General features: G+C 44.9%; 1 protein-coding gene across 9 annotated transcripts in view; it reads left to right on the plus strand.

Annotated features, from left to right (window-relative positions):
- Positions 1-22,106, plus strand: part of NPRL3 (NPR3 like, GATOR1 complex subunit) — a 42,367-nt gene that overhangs the window by 5,624 nt on the left and 14,637 nt on the right. Inside the window, exons 3-10 of one of the 9 annotated variants that reach the window (XM_058816255.1) lie at positions 833-871; positions 4,230-4,359; positions 7,497-7,571; positions 9,619-9,823; positions 11,010-11,091; positions 17,210-17,347; positions 18,774-18,930; positions 20,845-20,951. In XM_058816255.1, the coding sequence (XP_058672238.1) occupies positions 833-871; positions 4,230-4,359; positions 7,497-7,571; positions 9,619-9,823; positions 11,010-11,091; positions 17,210-17,347; positions 18,774-18,930; positions 20,845-20,951 (933 nt within the window). Of the gene's footprint in view, positions 1-832; positions 872-1,083; positions 1,243-3,505; positions 3,656-3,688; positions 3,880-4,229; positions 4,360-7,496; positions 7,572-8,930; positions 9,497-9,618; positions 9,824-11,009; positions 11,092-17,209; positions 17,348-18,773; positions 18,931-20,844; positions 20,952-22,106 lie in introns of those variants that run through there. The other 8 variants (XM_058816257.1, XM_058816261.1, XM_058816260.1 and 5 more) reach the window with 8 other exon arrangements.

The following is a 22,106-nucleotide window of genomic DNA, read 5'->3' on the forward strand; positions in this document are numbered from 1 at the left end:
ATTGGGGGGAAAAGTGGCAGTTGGATGTTAAAATGGAAACAGGTGTTTCTGATGTAAAAGTGAGTACAGGTGCTAACTCAGTCCTGCTCTGTACACCTGTTGTAAAGAAGGGTTTAGGATTCTTTGCCTTGAAAGCTTTTTCAATCTCCTTTTCCTAAGCTGTGCTTATTGCCTGGGGCACAGAGAGGGGCAGGGAAGGATTTTTCAGTGTGCTGTGAGTCTGGCCAGCCTTGTGCCTGCTGTGTGCATCCCTGCAGGAGCAGTGGTGCCTGTGTGTGCCCTTCACAGAATCCTGCAATAACAAACACTTGGCATCCTCTTTTCCTAAGTCTTGTGGGTATGGAAGCTCCAGAATCAACTGGGAAGAGCTGGGGGTTGTTTGGGGCTGCATGGGAGCTTCTTTGCTGGAAATGATAGCAATAGTCTAGCAAAGAAACTGAGGTTTAGAGTCTGCTCTAAATCAGGCTGCAACCTCTGCTGTTTCTCTTAAGGTAAGCATGAATTAAAAAGTGTCCTGGAAATCAGCTCCATAAATGCTGTGTACTGCAGGAAAACACATGGCAGCAGCCACTGCTAGTGCAAGGACTAAATTACCTCAGCCTGTTTTCTCCATGTCGTCAAACAGCCTGCAATGTATCCCTGGAATTCACCTTCCATTAACTTCAGACTCTGCTCAACAGTTACATTTCCTTTACAGGAGTTTAACCCTTAATAGTTCATCCTTGTTTTTAATATGATCTCTTTTTTTTCTCTTTTGTATTTTGTGTACTTGCCTCGTTTATTTTCTTTTGTTATGTTTTGTTTTGTGTTTATGGCCATGTTCCCATTTCAGAGACCAATGTCCTCTAACTGATGAGCAATTGGTTTCAGGGTAAGACCAAACATTCTAAACAATCACCTTTGTCTAGAATGGCTTTCTTTTCTCACCATCCTTTTAATTGTGCTTTTGTTTCTGGTTTCTGTTTTACACTGAATGATGAGAAAATAATATGCTAAATCACAGTGTCTGTAGGAAATGTATTGCTAAAGGTTTGTGCCAGGATAATTACCAAGGTCCTACTAACATTTCTGTGCTTCCTGTAGGGAATCCAGAATGGGTGTGGCACTGTCCCCTCTGTGAATTGGGAAAAGCTGGGAGGCTCTGGGAGTGCACCAAGTATAACCTTGGCATTGTAGTTATTCCAGCAAGGAGCCCTGAATCAAATTGTTTTCTGAGGAGAAGTGGCTTGAAAGTGCAGCTCAGTGAGTAATCTGTTTAATCCCAGGGTAATGATGGAGAGCTCTTTAGGGGATCCAGGTTTGAGCAGCTGTGCTGGTTGCTTGCTCTTGGTGCCCCACTCAATGGGATGGTTACACACAGAGAGGGAAAAGTGCTTAACTCAGGGCCCCAGAAGGGAAAAAAAAAGCATCTCTAGTCCCTGCTTAACATAAACCTCACCTATATACTCAGATCCTGTTCTGAACTAATTCAAAGAAAAATTCTTAATAAAAGCCTTGCTTTGAAATCCTGTGGCGTATAAAAAGTTATGATCCATTCTTGGGGGACAAAAATGAATTCATGTTTGAATCTCCCCCCCTTCTTTTCAATGTGCTGTTGCTATGTTGTGCTCTGGAGAGGAGTGGTAGAATATTTTGGAGAAATCAAAGCTTTTGTTTATTGTATATTCTTTCTGCCTGCTGAATTCCTTAGTACAGAAGAGGTTTGCTTCCCCCTGGAATTCACAATGCTCAGACTAATCTCTTAAAAGGAGAAGGGTTACTGCCCTACTGCAAAACCTGATCTGCTTCTAACAAACTCTTGGGCTCTAAGAAGTCAGTGTTTTTAGGTCATCTTAACATACCCCAAAGATGGGAAAATGTGTGTTGAAATATTTAAAGTGTCATTTTCTAAGATGAGGTGACTAATTGAAGTAATGGGAATAACACATCTGCTGTTCCTCGATTTCCCTATTGTCCCGAGGCCTAAGAAATGTCAAAATTATGTAGAGCACTGGGGGTTAAAAAAGCCCAGACAGCAAAACTATAAATCCAGGCTGTCAGAGGAGGAGAGTGGGGCTGGAGTGCAGGTGACTCTTGGGAGAGCCTGTGGTGATAGGAGGTGCACCTGTGTCAGGATTCTGTCCCTGAGCATCTCCTCTGGCTGCAATTCAGTACTCTCCCAGACACAGAAGACCTGCTAGTAAAAAGATCCTGAGGACTTTCCAAAATCAGCCTTTTAATCTCTTCCTCCCCAAAGAGCCACATACAAGGCAGGGCAGACAGGGCTGTTGGTGTCAAGAGCTCCCCTGGGAAACTGCTGAATTCCCACCTTTAGCACCACGTTTTTCTGTTAAAGGATCTGTAATTCCTTGTGGAAGTTCCCAGAATGATCAGTTTATCAGCTCCCAGGTATCCTTTGCCAAGGCTGGGGGAGGGAAGGGTAACTCATTTCTTAGCAGGAAGCCGACATTTTCCAGTTTGCCCTCCTTCTCCCTTCACCCCCCAAAACATATGCTCCTTTTGGATCCACTGCTGTTCCCATCTTCCTGGCTCCATGATGAGCCTCTTAACGAGCTGCTGAGCAGGGCAGAAAGAGGAGGAGAAGCAGCTCACTGCTGTCATGGTGACTTTTTTCCTATTTTGAATGTGATCTCCAGGGACTGTCAGTCCAGGTCCTGTTCCAGCACTTTGCCCTTTGCTCCCAGCCTTCCCAAGCTGTGCAGCCCCGTGGCTGAGGAGCATGGGCTCAGTAGCCCCAGGGGTCTCTGTCTAGTCTGTGCTTGCCCTTAGCTTGGAGCTGGGAGCAGAGCAGCCAGGGATTTGGAAGTTTGTACACAGCTGCTCCTTCCATAAACCAAACATAAGCAGAGTGCTGTGGTCAGAGTGACCTGTTTGTACAAGCACCAGGGGCTTTTCCAGTTTGGGCCTGTGTAGTCCTTCATCTCCAGTATTTGTAAATAAAAGGAATTCCCCCTGTGTCCTTGAGTGCATTTGTCTTAATTTCTGTAGTGCACCATGACTCAGAGGGAAGCAGGACTAAGCTACATCAATTGCTTCTCTGGGCATGGAGGGCTCACTTGTGGCCAAGAGATAAGGTGAGCACAGCACACACCCATGCCTGCCCTCCTCTCTGAGTGATACTGGGTTATCTGGGCTACCTGCCTGCTCTAGGGGGATGGTCTGGCAGGGGCACACATCCCTGGGTGTAAATACACTAAATGCAATAAACATTTTCATTCTTAAAAACCAGCTCTCGTCAGAAAGTGGTTTGAAATTCATTTGGTCAAGTAGGAGCTTCTATAAAACAGATGAGGAGAGAACTTGTCAGTAACAAGGCTTACACTGCTCCTGTTTTAGAGCAACAAGTTTACTCTAGCAGCTGAGTTCTCTTCCCTGTGGGTTTGGGCTTCACTGTCCCAGGGGACACCTTGAGGAAAACAAGTGTTGGTAGAGACCACACCAGTGCTGTGAGGCCATCAGAGAGAGCAGTTGTGGAATTCCTCCCTTGTCACACAGGATTTTAGCTGGTTTTGACCCCTGGTGGGTTCTTGCCCTCCTGTCTCAGAGCTGCTGCCTTGCCCTCACCAGTCCAGAGCAATTCAGTGTAACCCCATGGCTGGGCATTGGGAAGGGCCTGGCCTGTCATGAGTGTGATTTATCAAACGAGAAAGCCCAGGTGAGGCCAGGCAGCTCTTGGAAGGTGCCAGTGGTCTGCTGAGCACAGGTTGAGATCTGTTACATGAGGAGCTTGGAATGATGAACTTTGGGAAAGGAAGGACAAGCGTTGGCTGTGTTTCTTTTAATTGAATCAGCTTTCTTGCCATCCCCTCTGCCATACTGGGTGGCTTAAAGATCTCTGTTGTGCTTGAGTGACAGGCTGTGTCAACATGTAATTGCTTAGTAAGTTCATTAACCTGCAGCTAAATCCAGGCAATGGCTAACTCCAGCTCTTTTTATATTTAAGCAAGCTGCATCTAATCTTTTCAATGTATTTTGCTGAGCATGTAATTAAATGAGCATGACCCTGCAGTCTTTGTTGTGAACGCTTCCTGTTTTATAATTGTGATGATCTGAGGGATGTAATTTAGGGGTCCTTAATTTTACATAATTGGTCGTACTCCGGGTACAGCAATCTATTCACAATTTACAACGCCTTAAAAACTTTGGAGTTAAATATATCTGTACTTGGAGGAATATTTTGGGGGTGTGCTCTTTGAAAACTGTAATAACTTCTGTTTCTGCTCTTCAAGGTTTTCAGATGTCATCCTGGCAACAATTCTGGCTACCAAGTCAGATATGTGTGGCAAAAAGTTTGAATTGAAGATTGATAATGTTCGCTTTGTTGGCCATCCCACCTTGCTCCAGCATGCCCTTGGGCAGGTAGGTATGAGATCCCCTCTGGGGACCTGCCTTCCTCACAAACTGCCTGGCTTTAGTGAGGAAACCTGCAATTCAGGATGCCCATGTTGGCTTTTGATCCTGGTTTTACTCCCTGATGCTCCAAGCTGTCTTTTACTTATTCTGGGTCAGTGGAGTGAGTGGCAAACTGAGGGAGCTGTCAGCGATCACAGAAACTCTTTTGGTTACTGTAGGGAAGCAGTGTGAGTAAAGAGAAGTAAAACTGGGCACTCCAACTCCAAAAGCTGTTTCCCACTATTTTAGTTACTGCAAGTTAGCTTTTAGCACCTCTAATTAGTGTGGCAGTTAAAAAAACACCACCAAAACCCTTCACAAATGCTAAAAGCTGCGTCAGCCTTGTTTGGCTTTTAACTTTTCCTGAGGCTGAAGATGATCCACAAGACTTAGATGGAATATGTAGGATGTTGAAAGAGATCTAGAATTTTCTTGTGGACCAAGTCAGGCTGCTGTTTGCATGGAGACCTTCCTCCATGGCCTGTTTTAGGTCCTTAGCATGAGAGCAGTTTGCTATCTGGACTGTAAAAGGCCCTGCTTAAATCCAGGAAAGAATTCACCTGCTTCTGTGTTCCTGATATTCCCTGTCCTGTTCCTTCTTCCTGCTCAACTGTAGGAATGAACTAGGTTTTGGTAATTTCTGAATCCAGTGCTGATCCCTGTCACTGAACTTCTTTGGTCTCATTTTTTATCAAATTTGCTAAGTCATTCCTTTTTTTTTAGGGGAAAAAGTCTGCTTGCCAATTCTGTCCTGCTTTCTAGCTATAATTAGAGGTGGAAACTGCTTGTTGGTAACTGCTGCATGATATTTAGAGGACCAGACTGCTTTAATCCCAGTGAGGAGCTGCCCTAAAGCATCAAAAGATGCTACTTTGGGAACTGAGTTGTGAGTCTGCAGGAAATGTCATGGAGAAGCACCAAGACTCAGTCCTGAAAAGTTAAACTGTCTTGGAAGACAGGATTCAAGCGTGCCCAAGCTGTGCAAATCCATCAGCAGCCCCAGACAAGGCAAAGTGGGGAACCAGGCCCAGGGTCTTTATTGGAACCCCAGCCAGGAGCAGAAGGGGACAGGACAGGGGTGGGATGTACTAAACCAGGAGACAGGCACAGATCCAAGGTCCATCCTGGACACAGGCACAGCTCCAGGCCCTGGACTGAGCTTAAATGGGGCTCCCAGTTATGGATTCTTGGGAGATATTGTGTGGGAACAGGTCCTGGCCTGGGCCATTTTGGTGCCCTCAAGGCTCTGACAGCAGTGGCCTGTTCTCCCTCAGATCATTTTTCTTTCTTTTTTTAATCTCATCTGAAAGGTTCAGCCTCCTAAATGTGCTCTAAACAGGGTTAAAAATTTGTATTTGCATTTTTTCACCACTTACTATTGTGCATTCTTTCCAATCAGTTTAATTCTAATTGCATGAAATGTCACTTCATTTCAGTTTGTCTAAATAAAATTGCATCTGGGCAAGTAAATAAAGTTAAAAGGAGCTGTAAGCACTTTTTTGTTACTTCTGAAGGAACTTTTTGGGTGTGTCTTATCACCCTGGGAGGCGCCCCAGAACTTTCTAGAGTCCAGAATCTTCTCGATGTGGCAGCCATCTCTGCTGGTTTGTGTCAGTGTAAATCTGGGACCCTCCTGCAGTTAGGAGGAAGCCAGATGGAGCTGCTTTTCCATGGAGCTCAGGCAGTGTCTGGAGTAACCCAGCAGCCTCTGCTTTGAGTTTCCTCAGAGTCCATACTGCAGTAAATTAATCCACAGGACAGCTCAGCAAATTTTTACTCCAATGAGATTCAGGAGTTACAAGAGCACAGGCATTTAATCCTGTGTGCCAGATTGCTTTTTATGTAGCAATGTTCTGAATTCTTCAAATTCCTTCAGCATTTTCTTTCCCAGCTCAGTCTTCTTTTTTTCTGGACATGAGTTGATATAAAATCTAGCCTGCATCCAACTGATGTTAGTGGTGGTACTTTCTCTGATTTTAAGGAAGGAGCAGGATCAGTCCTTACACTTGGAAATTCACAGGATGTCCTGGAACCTGTAACTCCAGAACAGATAAACTGCCTTTACCACTCTCCCATGACTCCTTTCTGACAGAATGTAATTTTCACTTTAGGACAAAAAAAAAACCCCAAAATATGTATCGCCTCTTAGTTTTCTAAATGTAGAGACTCCTGAGTGAAAGACAGATTTTGGAGTTCAGTCCTGAGCAGTTCACTGTGGGTGCTTGGAACCTGTGGGGAAGGGCAGATGCTGCTGTGCTTGCCCTGGCTCAGGTGCTGCACTTGCTTTGGGTAGACACCAACTTTTGTTTGGCCTGGCAGGTTCCAGCTGTTTGCTCTGGGATGGGGTGGCTCTTGAGCCGGGAGCTGCAGGGGAGGTGCCAATGTCCCCTGCATTTTGTGCTCCATCTTGTGGTGACACGTGCTCCCTTTGGAGCTGGTCTGGCTGTGCAAATTCCACTTGCTTGTCTCAGCTCCAGCTGTTTCTTCTCACTGGAAAGTTTGAATCTGCCTTAGGAATGGAGCTCTCTGCTACACAGAGAATAGAGGGGCTGAAAAATGTGTTTGAAATCCTGCAGGAAGGGAAAAATCAAACCTTTTATTTTAGTACTGCTGTTCTAGAGCATATTTTGTGTGATAAAAGCAGCAGCTTGTAACAGGATGAAATTTGAATGGGGATTTTAGGAAAGGAAGGAATAGGTGTGGCCTGAGATCTGTGGAATTCTGTTGACAGTACATCTGACAGTTGTGCTAAAGCATTTAAACCTAAGGTCTCTAATGATGCTAAATGTAACAACAGAGACACTAAGCAAGAGTGCTGCCTTAACTGACACTCATTGCCATGCTTGTGACTAAAAGGCTTTGGTTTGAGTCTTCACAGCTGCTCATCAAAGGCAGTGTTGTAGAGTAACTGTGTGACCCTCCAATTAAAAACAAAAGCATAGTTCTATATTTTGCCAGTCATATTTCATGTTATATATTGATTTGCCTCTCTTTTCTGAGCTTGTTATTTAACTATGTTTTTAAATTTTTTTAAAATTACTTTCCCTTTGTTACTCTCTCCAGCTGACACTAGCCAATGGGATTTTCTAAAAAATATTTTTCAGGTATCCAAAACTGACCCCTCACCAAAGAGAGAGATGCCCACCATGATTCTGTTCAACGTGGTGTTTGCACTAAGGGTAAGGACTGTCTCCATTCCATCTGACAGTGGGATGTACTTTCATGCATGAGACAATGCAGTAGGCTCACACTCCAGGTTTGTTTTGTGATTAATGGCCAGTGTTTGAAAGCTGCCTCCTCTCAGCAGTGAGGTCACTGTAAAGGGAGAGTGCCAGGGAGCAGCAGCTGAGCAGCTAAATGAGAAGAAGGTACAAGTGAAGAATAATGAGGTTTCAATGCTCAGCAAAAACCTAGAACAAATACATAGTTTCTGCCTGGAATTTTTTTTCAGGCATCCTCTGTTAACTAGGTGCTGTTGTTAAGGGATCCTGGCTTGGCTAATTAGGTGTATAAAGCCCTAGAAATTTCATTATGTTCAAGCATGACTTGATTTCTGAGCTCTGGCTTTCTTTTCCCAGTCCACAGGTTGTTTAAAAATAAATAGTCATCTTTGTGGAAATGGTTGATTTGTGCTCAACTGGATGTAATGTCATAATTTTTAAACCTCCAGCTCCCTGCTTGTGAAAGGAATTTTTTTTTTTCTTTTAGCACTAGTACTTTTCTTACTACTGGCTTTGCAGTGGTGACATAGACCTGGCCCCAGCCTGCATGGCTTGTCATTGGATGAGGAGCAAGGTTTCACACAGGACAAGTGCCTGAATCAAGCCAGAAATTGTTTACAGAGCTCTGCTGGGAATCCAATGTTCCTCTGCTTTAGGACACTGCTGGGTCAGGGAGTGCTGAATTTGCAATGGAGGAGTTGATTTTAGATTTCCCATGTTAAGAGATCTTGTTTTGGTGATTTGTTAAAGCCCTGTGCTTTGCTTGCAGGGAAGTGTGTGTAGATGCACCTGCAAAAACACACATTGATGATGCACCCTGAGCCATGTGGCAGCAGAAGCATTGAAACCAATGCTCCTTCATTCACTTCATTCACACTGAAGACTAGCCCACATTTTTCTGGAATCTAATTTCTAGTGCTTCTAGGAAAACTTGCTTTCTTTGCCCTTCAGCCATGAGATGATACTGATGTAATTGTGTGTGTGATGCAGCACAAAATCCATTTGCCAAATGAGGCACTCTTAGTTCACAGGGGCAGTCAGGTTTCTGGAAATTGTTGGGCAAGAAGCAAGTGGAAATTTTTTCCTGGGATGGAGCAGTGCAGTGCAGGAGCTGGGTGGAGGCCCTCAGAGATAAAGATGAGTGTCCATCTGCAGTGGGCAGACAGAGCAGGCAAAGGCCCAAGTGTGATAATCAGCACTGATCCTGCTGTGTTTGAGCTTCAGGGCTACCAGCGTGGCGTGACTCAGCAAGAACAGCAGAGTCAAAAAACTGATGAGTCACAGTTTGCTGCTTTCTGTGCCAAGTGGTCACTTGCCAGAACTTTAAATTCCTTTAAATGTCTTAACAAACATGAAGCAGCTGCTGACTCATGCTGGAGCTAGTGAATTCCCCCTCACCCCCCTTGGCAGCTGTACTGATGTGATAGATTTTTCCAGCACTTTCTTTCTGGGACTTTCATAAATGCAGTGTTAGCAATAAGCTATATTTGTGAATTTTTTGGGAGCACAGATCCAAATTAATACAGATTTGGGATGAAAATATTGGTCATGAGCTGGTAATTGTTACCTGGTTAGTTCCTTGTCAGTATAGAGGACAAACACCAGTGTGGCAACATGAAGTTAGTGGGACATGTTAAAGGTGCTGTGCTGCCAGTGAGTTTCACCTGAACATTGGGATATTCTGCCTTTTCAAAAAGCTTGACACTGTCTTGTCTCACTGGGTGAAGTTGAGATCTTTGCTCTCTGCTGGTAGAAGGTTAACAACTGGAAAAGCAACCCAGACAGAGCTATCCCTGTCCATGTGCGGTGTTCCTTTCACGCACTTAACGAGCTTAAAAATCCAATTTACTTTTGGACCCCTCCGAGCTTCTGCTTGGTCGCAGGTAGAGAAAATTCTGTTCATTTCCAGTTGAGAGGCTGATTTTTGGTGTCAGTGGGAACCATTTGCCTGTTCCCCATGATGGCTGTGGTTGCCTGGCTCAGAGGCTGCTGGTGCTCCCCTCAGGCCAACGCGGACCCGTCGGTGATCAGCTGCCTGCACAACCTGTCGCGCAGGATCGCCATCGTCCTGCAGCACGAGGAGCGCCGCTGCCAGTACCTGACCCGCGAGGCCAAGCTCATCCTGGCCATCCAGGACGAGGTGTCTGCCATGGCAGAGAGTGAGTGCCTTCAGCAGCTGGGGCTCTCAACTGGGACACTCTTCCAGAGAGGTGCTGGTTGTGCCTTCTTGCTTCTCTCGTGCCTGGGATTGCTGTGAACAAGTTTTGGTGCTCTGTAGCATTCTGACAGCTTTTCCCTTCATTTTGCCTCAGCCAAGTTCACTATCCCTATGCAGAGATAGTGAACTTGGCTGAGGCTGATTTTTAGAGGTTTGTGGTGGTGTTCACAGGGGTCCCAGGATGAGGGAAGAGACAAGAATGACTCTGTGTTTTGACTCTATGTTTCAGAAGGCTTGAATTATTATTTTATGTTATATATTATATTAAAACTATACTAAAAGAATAGAAGAAAGGATTTCATCAGAAGGCTAGCTAAGAATACAAAAAGAAGGAATGATAACAAAGGCTTGTGACTGACCAAGACAGTCTGAACAGCTGGACTGTGATTGGCCATTAATTGGAAACAACCACATGAGACCAATCACAGATGCACCTGTTGCATTCCACAGCAGCAGATAATCATTGTTTACATTTTGTTCCTGAGGCCTCTCAGCTTCTCAGGAGAAAAAATCCTAAGGAAAGGATTTTTCAGAAAACATGTCTGTGACAGAGGTGAAGTAGTTTCTTTGCTTTCTTTGCTAATTAAGTTCAGCACAATCCCTGGAGACTGCACTGAGCCATCATGTTTGTCTCTCCCTGTCAGGCTGACATGAAAGAGCTCCTGTGTGGCCTCCTTCACCCAACCTAGAGCAAGTTTTGCATGCTTTTTTGCTGTCTGCTGAGTCACCAGACTGGTTATGTGGAAGCTTCACTCTTATGTGCTGTTACCTGGCTAGCAAACAGTTACAAAGCATTTTTATAAACTGTACTTGGAAAATGCTCTGTAACTGTAATGCTCATAACAGTGTGGACTATTTAAGGTGAACTCTGACAGTGATGCATTATCTTGCTGCAAGCATTAAAAATTAAAGCTAACATTTAGAAAAACAAAGCATTTAAAGTCATCATTTGTCCAATTTGGTTACATGTGCTTAACTGAGTTGAGGTTTAGCAAAAGTTGGCATTAATTCACTATTATCATCTTAATGTGTAACTTGAGTTATTGTAAAAGATTTGAAAGGTAATTGTAGATAAAATGATAAAAATTCTGTCACTAATGTTGATACCCAGTGGGGGAAGAGGAAACTCTTTGGTTTGAAGTCAGTTATTTACTTTCTTGTTTTGAATCTTTCCATAGCCACAGAAGGGCCCCAGTCACCTTTTCATCACATCTTACCCAAGTGCAAACTGGCCAGAGATCTCAAAGAGACATATGACAGGTAAGTTGGATTTTAGCCCTTCACTCTTGGCTCATGGTATGCTGTTTCTCATTGAAATCTCCTGGCTTTGTTCCTAAGGATATTGTCTACTTCCTTATGCTGTTAATCATTGGGATTTGGGTTTTAAACCAGGCAGAGCGATGTGAAGCCTGGAAGTCAGGAGAAATGTTTGCAGAACTGCTATCCTAATCATTACCTTGGTCTGTCTTTGTTGTCTTGTTCTTAAAAGCTGATGATGCCTGTCACAGCTTTAAGAATTATCATTTTCTTCCTTAGCACAGGGCCACCTATTGACAAGTGAAGTGTAGAACTGCCAAGTGCCATAACAGGGGTGTCACAGCACTGGGGAAATGCTCTAAACCTGCAGCTAAGGGGAAAGTGCTGCAGGAGCACTGATGGCAAGTCAGGTACTGCCCTGGCCCCATTTGTGCATGTCTGGACAGTGAATTTGGATGAGATGCTGAGGCTTCCAGCAGAATGGAAAGTGTAACATGCTGTTTCTTGACTGGGTTAGAAGTTCTGGCAGAGGTTTCAAAGCAGTGTGGGGCTGTTGTTGAACTTCAGCAGGAGCCTGTGCTGTCAGTGCTGCCTTCTAGGGCCCAGAGGCTCCTGCAGCCAGGATTGTGCCTGGGGAGGGGCCTGGACACAGGGACACAGAACCTCTGTGTGTGCGGGGAGATGCTGTGCCCCTTGCTTGGGGTGTTTGTCAGGGATTCAGGGATTCAGGCTGGAGTTCCTCAGGGAACCCTTTGTCCTCCCTGGGTTGTGGCTTCTCATGTACAGAGGGGATCAGAGCCCTGTAGGGTAAAGCACTGGGAGCCTAAATAATATAATAGAGCATCAGAAAACTTCTGCTAAGCTGCTCTTTGTGTTCCAGAGCTGTGAATTTCATCTTGCTTGAAGAAATGTTGTATGTGGTTCCATACACCTTGCACAAAACCTAAGTACTAAAGTTTGAGTACTAAACTTTTAAGGAAGGCAGTTTTTATGCAGCCTGTAATTCTAATATTCCAATTATATTTTTCTGTTCCTCTAGGGCTATGTATTTATGACTGGGCAAAACCCTAATCACGTTTCCAAATATTTTAGGGACACAGTGACATCTTGTGGCATTTAGCTGTGACTGTAGGAACACAGAGCTCATGTGAGCCTTCCCAGAGATAAGGAGGAATAGACAGACCATGGAGAAATGCACTTTGGTGCTGCCCCCAGCTGTAAAACAAGGCAGTTTCTCCCTCATTTTGGCACTGTGAGTGGGGAAGAAGTGGTGCAAGTTGGATTTTGACACTTTTGTATGGCACTGTCAAAAGCAAATGTGAGACCTTATTGGTGTTGGTAAAAACCTGAAGTGCCTGTGTGCTTGATTGGAAAGCTGTACTTGAAAAGGAGCTGACAGTGTTGTTGGGTGATAAGGAAATGTTCTGCAGGGCTTTTCTATTAATACTTCATATGAGAGCATAGGAAATATGCTTGCTATACCTGCAGTCAGATCAGCTAGAGGAGCTGCAGCACCTTACCAGGCAGGCATAGATTTAAAATTACTTTTTAGTAAGGTAGAAAAAGGGTTCTAGAAATACAGTTTTCTTCAGGATGAATTAATTATTCCTGTGTGGCAGCAGCTCTGGAGTGAAGTCTGTGTGGTCTTCTGTGAAGTGAGGGTTAGTCATAAGTGACATGGGGTTACAAAAAAACCCAGATAGACAAGAATGCATAAAATAAATCTTGTCTGTAAGATAGGCACCAATCCTGCTCACAGTTGTAAAACTCCTGCTGTAATGAATATTTTATCCAGTTTGGACACCACATTTCAAGAGGGATTTAGGCCACCTACAGAGTGTGGAGGAGTGTGAATGACCTCAGAGGGAAGATGGAAAGATGGCTCTGTTGCTTTTAAAGGAGAAGGGAGTGCTGGGAAGGGTGAACCTTGGGATGCATGCAGTAACAAAGTGCTGTTCTAAATTTACAGAGGCTTCTGGCGTAGCCTTTGGCTGTGGGAGAGCAGCCAGTGGAGTGGAGAGAGCACTTTGAATTGCAGATGGAGCCCAGCTCTCTGTTTGAGGTTTGCTCCAGCCAGCATTCCCAAGTGCCTGCTGATTTCTGCAATTCCAGCCCAATTTCCAGGGTTGTTCCAGAGGTGCTGTCGAGCCCTTGGCTTCCTGTAGATGGTGCTGAGGTATTTCAGGCAAGACCCAGCATGTTCCCTGGGCAAGCTGGTTTGTGCAAAACCACAGGTAGAGGAACATTGCTGTTGTTCAGAGTGATCCTTGGTTTTGAATGAGATGCCTGTGTTCCATAAGGCAGGATCAGTACCCAGGACATCTTGACAAGCAATGGAGTGGTGTTACACTGACAGCTCAGAGCCTTTCAGCTTCTACTTCCTGGGACATTTTGTCTCTAATGGAGAGAACTAGAATGTTTCTTTTTGATGAATTCAGAAAATTGAGAGTCTTCATTCATTTTGTCCTCAAACTGAAGCATTGTGTGGAACAGAAAGCAATGGTTTTTAGGCTCAAGAAAGTTTTCAGGACTTCAGTCCTGCTGAAAAACTTACTGGTGTTACAATATGTGTCTCTTTTGAGGAGCTTTCACAAAGTTTTATCTGCAACTGTAGATAATATGTGAGCTTGATAGTTACTAACTGCCTGTCTGGTTCTAGCAAATTTCTCTTAGCTTTGTGTTGGAATAAGTATGGAGAGGTTTTTGGGGAGGTTTGGATTGTCTGTATTTTCTTTTTAGTACAGAAAGAGCCTTTTTAAAATTTTAGAGGTTTTTGGGGAGGTTTGGATTGTTTGTTTCTTCTTTTTAGTACAGAAAGAGCCTTTATAAATTTTTAGCCTGATGGGACTCAACTGTGTGGTAGATCTTGCCCATCTCAGCTCAGGGAATGTTTCTATGAGACTTAATGTTATTTCTGTGGTTGTGCTGTAAAATAGAATCCAACTACAGTTATTTATCAAAGGACAGCCCTTTGTCCTTTATAAGGAAATGTGAAATCATTTCAAAGCTCTGAGTAGTCTCAACCTCTAGGAAAAACAAACTCCAAAGCTACAACCTCACCTCCACCACACTCAAAAACATGGGGCTAATTCCTGATATAAACAGGATAGATGTGATATGAGGTGTGTGTATGTAAAAATTCATAACTCTTTATAAATGTGAAGTGGGATTTCTTTGTTTTGTGAATAGTTATGGAAAAAGCTGCAGTTCTGGGAGATGCTGACAAACTTTCGTGTTCTCATTTTGGGGAGTAGCTCATGGCTCAGGACACAGCAGAATAGAGCAAAAGAGAGTGATAGTCCCTAAAATATTCCCCAGCTTCCTGCAGCTCTGGGGGGGTTTCTGTACATTCAGCAGCTTCCAGCTGATCTCACTTCCCAGAATTAACCCACAGTCCTGTGAGCCAGAGTAAATACTGAACAGCCACAGCATCCTCTGATAAGGAGCTCCATATTTTAACTACTTTTTGTATTTCTTTCTATTTCTTCTGAACTTTGCTCCTTCTTGTAGCATGAGATGTCTCATGGGCCTTATGATGGAGAGACATTAAACAGCTTTTTCCTGTTTGCCTCTCCCTGTCTCAGTTTTAAACTCTGTTATCTGATCATCCTGATCCTTGGCCCTGTATCCCTCAGATCATTCATCAGGTATTACCAACCAGAGATTAAAAAAAAAAGTGTTGAAACAAAGTTTTTGTGGAATAAAATATCTTGGAGGGTTTAATATCCTATTGCCTCAATATTTGTGTCCATACTGGGAACATTATTTAACTCTGCTTCTGGCCAAGGGCAGTTGCAAGTGTTGCTGCTGGAGGGTGCAGCTTGTTTCTTTTCCATCTACAATTATTTTCCATCTAAGGAGGGGCAGGTGAAGGAGAAATTGTGTTCATAAAGCTTATAATGAAGGATGGAAATTGTACAGCTGAATGCAAATGCAGAAGAATAAAATTAAGATCCAGATCAGAACTGAAAATCTATTTTTCTTGTTGTCTTTAATTCTAGGCTCTTGTTGTGTAGTGCACTGCAGACAAAATTATGCTGTGGAGAGTGTAATTATGTAATTAAACCTTTTGCCTTAGTGCACTTGGACCAAACAATAAAAGGAACCAACTGGATCTTTGTCTGAATGTTAAACTCTGCAGGGGAAATGTCCCTGCAAGTGTTGCATGCTTTCATGTATCTCTGCTGTTTTTACAACCCCAGGAGCTTTCAGGTGGTCTCTGAACTCGCTGGTCCCATTCCTTTTTGCCATGATTCCCCTGGTGAGGATTTGGCCTGGGAGCTGGTGTGGGTAACCACAGCTTCAGCCCTTTTCCCTGATGGATTTTGAGGGAATCCAGCTTTACCTGCCCGTTGTTTGTGGTGGGATAAGCAGTGTTACTGGAGCTGCAGCATTTAATGAACATAACCAGAGGTGTTTGTGCTTTGGATGTTCCTTCAGGGTTGGGAGCCCCTGAGCAGATCAGAGCTGCTGGGGCCAGAGAGACACTGGATTCACCCTCTCAGTGCCTTTTAAAAAGAGGAAAACACACAGTGTCTGCTCCATTTGCAGCTTGAAAAATCAGCATTTTCCAGAGTTCCATGCAAGATTTGAGAACAAAACCTTTTGAGAAGTGTTGTCTGAAGGAGATGCTCCCCATGAGCCTGATCCTATGTGAGGAGGGAGGGGATGCTGTTTGCTCCCTCACCACTCTGTTGTGGTTTGCTGAGTAGTTACACCAGCAGCCAAAGCTACGCAGTGTTTTTGTTTAAAGCTGAAATGTCTCCTCTCTCCAAACCCTCTACACAGCCAGATGAGTTTGAAAAAGAGCATGTTAGTTTGTGACCTGCAGTTGAATGCTGGTTATAAATGGTTAAGTCACCACATAAAGACTTCTCCAGAAGTGTATTTGCTCCTGGCCTGTTCCTGACATGTTTTTTAATCTGTTTTGTGTAGAGGGAGAAATTCATGGCAGTTATTGACACAAAAGTCAAATTGCAAGTCTCAACACACTTTGAATTTAAAATTCAGGCTGGAGTTTTCAGAGTGCAAACTTTGAAATTTGATTTTAAGCCAAAAAGCTTTCTTTGGGAAGAAAGTTTAAAATTGAAGGGCATTGACAAATGCAGTTTTCAGATTGATAAGTTTATGTGTTCCTAACTCATGGAAAGGTGGGGTGGGCCTTGCTGCTTCCTCCCAGCACAGCTGTTCCAGGCCAGCATCCCCTGCCTGTGGAATGGGAATATTGGGAGGGTTTGCAGGGTTGGTGCTGCCTTAGCTCCTTATGGTACATTCCCCATTTGAAGTAAATACAGTTCCCTCCTGAGGTGGATTCCACCTCTTGTCTAGATTTGCAGACTTGTGTAAAAGCACCTGAGTGTTGATCCTGGCTCTAATCTCCAGCTTTTCTGGTTTTTTTTTTTTTTTTTTTTTTTTTTTTTTTTTTTTTTTTTTTTTCCAGTCAGAGAGGCTTACTGTTGCTTTCAGGCTGATCACCAGGGTCTGACTTTACTTGTCTTTATTATTCCTGGGATATCCATTGCTTCTACTCCAGTCCTGTTGTCTGGAGTCTGCTGAAGGGCTTAGCTCAGTCCCTGTGGTTTCCTAGAGTGAAGAAACCACATAACAGGCACATTTGTGATTTCATGTCACAAGCAGGAACAGGTTAGTAAGGAAACAGACAACCTAAGCAGAGCACAAGGAGGCTGTTATTGTGGAAATGTGCTGCTTGGAACAGCCCTTACCAGTACAGACATCCTCTTTGCTTGGAGGGAAGATGGAAATTGGAGGTGAAAACCGTGCCCAGTTCATCTTTGGCCTAGAGAATTTTCCTTTGCCCTGCAGTAGATCTTGAATAAACTACTTTAACTTGAGACACTGCTGCAATGTTAAGGGCAGAGGGAGCAGAAGGTCAGTGGTGAAGTCTTTCAAATCTCCCTAAAATGCTGTAGGGGATGGTGCTCTGTATGTCCAGCTGTGGGGTTCTTTGCAGGAGTCAGCTGGTCCTCAGCCAGCCTGGGGACAGACAGGGTGCATTCAGTCTTTTCCTGATCTGATTTCTGTGCAGGGGTGACCCTGGAGCACAGTTTTCATTTGTGACTGAGGGTAAATGCTGTATGGATTGATTGCCTTCCTGTTTTAGTCTCTGCACCACAGGGGTGGTTCGTTTGCACATCAACAACTGGTTGGAAGTGAGTTTCTGCCTTCCTCACAAAATCCACTATGTTGCCACCAACTTCATACCCCCAGAAGCAATCGAGAGAAGTCTGAAATCCATCAGGTAAGAGCAAGCTCTGCCCCTCAGAGGGTGGCCAGTCCTTGCTCCTGTTCCAAGGGTGGTGCTGCAGATGTCTGAGGTGGCTCAGGCAGGGGCATGGTGTGACTGGGCTGTGGAGGAGGGGGGCCCTGGGCTCAGACAGGACTCCCAGAATCTCACAGAATCACAGAATGATGAGGTTGGAAGAGACCTCTAAGATCATCGAGTCCAACCTATGCCCCAACACCTCACCTAGACTAGAGCACCAAGTGCCATGTCCAGGCTTTTATTAAACACATCCAGAGATGGTGATTCTACCACCTCCCTGGGAAGGGCATTCCAGTACTTTATTATTCTTTTGGTGAAAAATTTCTTCCTAAAATCCAACCTGTACCTTCTCTGCCATAACTTGAGACTGTGTCCTCGGGTTCTGTCAGAGACCAACCCCACCTGTGTGCAGCCTCCCTCCAGGAAGGTGCAGAGAGCAATGAGGTCACCCTGAGCCTCCTCTTCTCCAGGCTGAACAACCCCAGCTCCTTCAAACATTCCTCACAGGGTTTGTGTTCCCAGCCCCTCACCAGCCTTGTTGCCTCCTCTGGATGTGCTCAAGCATCTCAATGTCCTTCCCAAACTGAGGGGCCAGAACTGGACACAGCACTCAAGGTGTGCCCTCACCAGTGCTGAGTACAGGGGCAGAATGACCTCCCTGCTCCTGCTGGCCACACCATTCCTGATCCAGGCCAGGAGCCATTGGCCTTCTTGGCCACCAGGGCCCATTGCTGGCTCATATTCAACCAGCTGTCAACCAGCATCCACAGGTCCCTTTCTGCCTGAGCACTGTCCAGCCACACTGTCCCCAGCTTGTCCCTGGAGCTGCTGCTGTGGCTCTGTGCTGCTGCTGGATTCATGGTGGTTGGGAGCTGCAGCCTTGGTGCTCTCCCTAGGTGGTTGTACTGAGGGGATGCTGCAAGAGTGGCCTGCACTGTTTGCAGCCAGGAATTGTGTGTTCATTTTAATCTGTTGGCCCTGAAGTAATTCTGCTTTTGGAAAAAGAGAGCCCAGGTCCTGTGATACCTTATTTCCTGTGTTTGTTTACCTGCAAAAGTAATTAACTTCTGCTTTCTTCCTTCCTTCTGCTCCACTCTGTATTTCAGTATTGCAGATGAGCAGTTTTCAGACTTGTTCTCAATTGTGTGCCAATACAGTGCAGTCTTTTTTCCTTTGTCACTGGGGTATCCAGTTACCATATAACCTCTGTCTCCTTTTCACAGGGAGCCTCTTATGCTGTAACATAAAAATAAGCTGATTTTGAACTCAGTTAGAGCAAAAGGATGATATTAGAAATTCTTTTTTTACCATTACATTGACCCCAGGTATCATGGTGTAGAAATAACAAAGCTTTCAGGAAAAGCTGCAGTTTACTGTGCAAATGTATTCTATTTTTCTGCAGGCCTTACCATGCCTTATTACTTTTAAATGATGAGAAGTCATTGCTTAATGAGCTCCCATTGGACTGCTCTCCTGCCCTGGTGAGAGTAATTAAAACTACCTCTGCTGTGAAGAATTTGCAGCAACTGGCTCAGGATGCTGACTTGGCATTGCTGCAGGTATGGGGAGCTGTCAGCAGCTGCTGAGAGCTTTTTAAATCACAAGGCGTTTTCTCCTGGGTGCCCCTGGGCTTGTGTGGGGCTGGAGCGTGGCAGCTCCTGGTGTGAGCAGAGAGCAGGGAGGAAGTACCAGCCCTGGAGCCTGGGGAGAGGCTGGGGAAACAGAGGGCAGGGGTGCAGGGACAGTGCTGGGCAGCCCTGTAGCCCTGCAGCCACAGCCTTGGATGAGAGTCCCCATCCCAGAGGTCTTTAGTGCCCATCCTGGGGGCTTCTGGTCCCCATCCCAGGGCTCTCTTGTCTCCATCCCAGGTGTCTCTGGTCCCCATCCTGGGGGTTTCTGGTCCCCATCCCAGGTGTACTCTGGTCCTCACCACTGCCCAGGACAAGTCCATTAAATCAGGCTGATGAAAAACTTCTCTTCAAATTGTGAGCACCTCATTGTGAGGGCAGCCTCCCACCACCTCTCTGGTCCAGCACCTGACCAGCATCAGAGTGAAACCTTTCCCCTTATGTAGAAGGAATTTCCCATTTTTCTCCTTGTGGATGTTGCCTCAGGAGCTGTCTCTGTGTCCCTCTGAGGAGAGTGGCTCTGTCTGCTCTGTGTCTGCTGTTTGGTAGTTAAACCAGAGCAGGTTGTACTCCTGGCTGACACCACAGGGGCCTGCTTGGTCCTGTCACAGTGATGTCTACATGCAAACGAAGCACCCAAAATGCAGGTGCAGGTTTACAGCTGCCATGGCCAAATACCCCTGGAGCTGCCAAGATCTTTTCTACCAAAGCTTGTGAATGCCTGTACAAACCTTCCCATCCATTTCCCTTAGTCCATTAGTGCACAGACTTGGCAGTCATGGGAAGAAGATTTAGTTTAGGCTTGGGCAAAGATCTTGAGCCATTCTCCCCAAGCCAGCAGCTCTTTCCAAATGCCCTTCCAGTAGTGAGAACCAGCTCTCAAATCTGAATTGCTGGAGGTGATGCGATGAGCCCTTGGAAAGGGAAGTGGAGGGGTGAGACTCTGGCTCTCACGTGAGTTGTGAGGCCACTGAGAGACCCCTGTGGATGACTGGGATGATCTGGGATGATCCCAGAGAGGGAAGGGCTGCTCCATGCTCCTGAGGATCAATCCAGACCCAGGGGCACAGCCTGTGCTCTGTGTGACAGGGGAAGCACAGCTCATCATCACATGTTCTCCTGCTCATAGGGCAGTGCCTCCTCCTGTTCCAAGGGAAAGGTCCTGCTTTGTAATAAACCTCCAGGGCTGCCTGCAGTGGTCTGTGGTGTTATTTGGCTATGGGATGAACTCTGGAAATTCCCTACTGCTTCTGTAGTTTTGTTCTCCACAAAAAAGCACAGTTAAATGCATCTAATGATACAGGCTGGATTTTATGTCTTGTAGACACTATTTATGTGGCTTTTCCAGAGCCATTAGCAACCACTGACTTGTTTAACACATTAAAATACTTTATGTAGCTCATTACTGAAATACCTCTGTGCAGTAAAAAGGCAGTGTTGGTTTCCTTTATGTTTCTATCATAGTAGAAGCTGATTCTTTTGTTTCATTTTTCATGTATAACACAATGCATTTTGTGCATAAAAAAAAATAGTTTTTGGGGGCATGAAAAGAAACTTAACTTGTATTGATACAGTTTGGAGGAATTCCTTTGAGGCAGGAAATACTAAGTTGCTTAGAAATGTGAAGCGAATCTCTGGAAATTCATAACCTTGTCAAATGCTTTTTGATCTGCCACATGTTATATTAAACCATGAATTTATTCTGAAGGCAGGGTGAAAGGGTGGAACATTTTTCTTTCATTTCAACTCAAATGAGATGTTTTTTGTTGTTGTTGTATGCAACACTTGCTGAGAGTTTGTGTATTGATTTTGCTTCTCTAATTTTTCCCTGTTTTCTCAATACAGGTTTTCCAGCTTGCAGCACATCTTGTTTACTGGGGCAAAGCAATTATTATTTATCCTCTTTGTGAAAACAATGTCTACATGCTTTCTCCAAATGCCAGTGTCTGCCTGTAAGTAGAAGGAAAATGTGTTGGTGGCAGCACAGGGCTGAGGAGTGCAGATGCACTTTCCTTCCCTGGCTGGATACAGAGTGGGATCTTTCTTCATGGATTTGTTGAGACTGTGCAGAACACAAACCATTACATGAGCCTGGACTTGCACAGCCAGTGTGGGCAGGGAGGAGCAGCAGAGCAGATCAATATTCCTCTGTGGTGCTGAGGGCCCTGGAAGCAATATTTACCCTGTGGAGTGCTGTCAGTATTTTTAGTAGTCCTGCTCACTGAATGTCCAATATGGGAACATTTACAAACCAAAATACTTTATGATTAAATTAAAGGAATGGTTTATAGAGCTCTCTGACATGAATCAAAAGTAGCAGAAGTTGCCATTGTGTTGTTTCACGTGCTGCCATTCCATGCTGTGTGCCTTGTCACAGACACAAGGCACCTGGCCATTGGGAGAGAGGCAGAGCCACTGCAAGGAAGATGTGGAGGCAGGGGAGGGTATTTTTGCTCTGCTGAAGATTGGCAGCCCTTCCTCTGTTGGATTTTGAGATGCTTTTAGACTCTGTGTTGGAACTCAGTAATAGGAAAATAGTTTTAAATCAAAACTTTGGTGATGGAAGTATAAAAATAGGGCTGGAAGGGACCTTGAGGTCATTCAGCAACAACTGTGCCTGTGTCAAATATGACAGTGCTGTTCCTGAAGACTTTGGAGATGGAAATGCTAAGACAGACAGATTTCCTGATATTTAACTTGTCTGTCCTTCACTTCAGTCGTATTTCTTAACCTGTCAGCATGGGGAGGGGGCACAGCCACATCTGTACTGCAGCTGGCACATTCAGAGGTTGTGTGTGTATCCCTCCCACCCTGCCCAAGCTCTGTCCCTTTCACCAGAGGCTGCACAGGTCTGGAATTTTATCCCTTTCATTTTTCTCCTCTGGATTCCCTCCACACCTTGAATGAAAGGCTGGAGCTGGATGTAAGGCTGAGGTGAGAGTGCACGAGCTCCTGGCTGCCTTCTGCAGGACACAACATGCCATCAGCTGTGCTTGGGGTTTTCTAGATCACAGGGAATGTTACACTGGGGAATTGGCACTTCTGCAATGTTTAATGGGATCCCAGCTACCCTGAGCAGCACTGCAGAGCTGATCTGTGCCTTTGCC

This window comes from Ammospiza caudacuta, chromosome 17 (assembly GCF_027887145.1).
Source record: "Ammospiza caudacuta isolate bAmmCau1 chromosome 17, bAmmCau1.pri, whole genome shotgun sequence".
NCBI lineage: Eukaryota > Metazoa > Chordata > Aves > Passeriformes > Passerellidae > Ammospiza > Ammospiza caudacuta.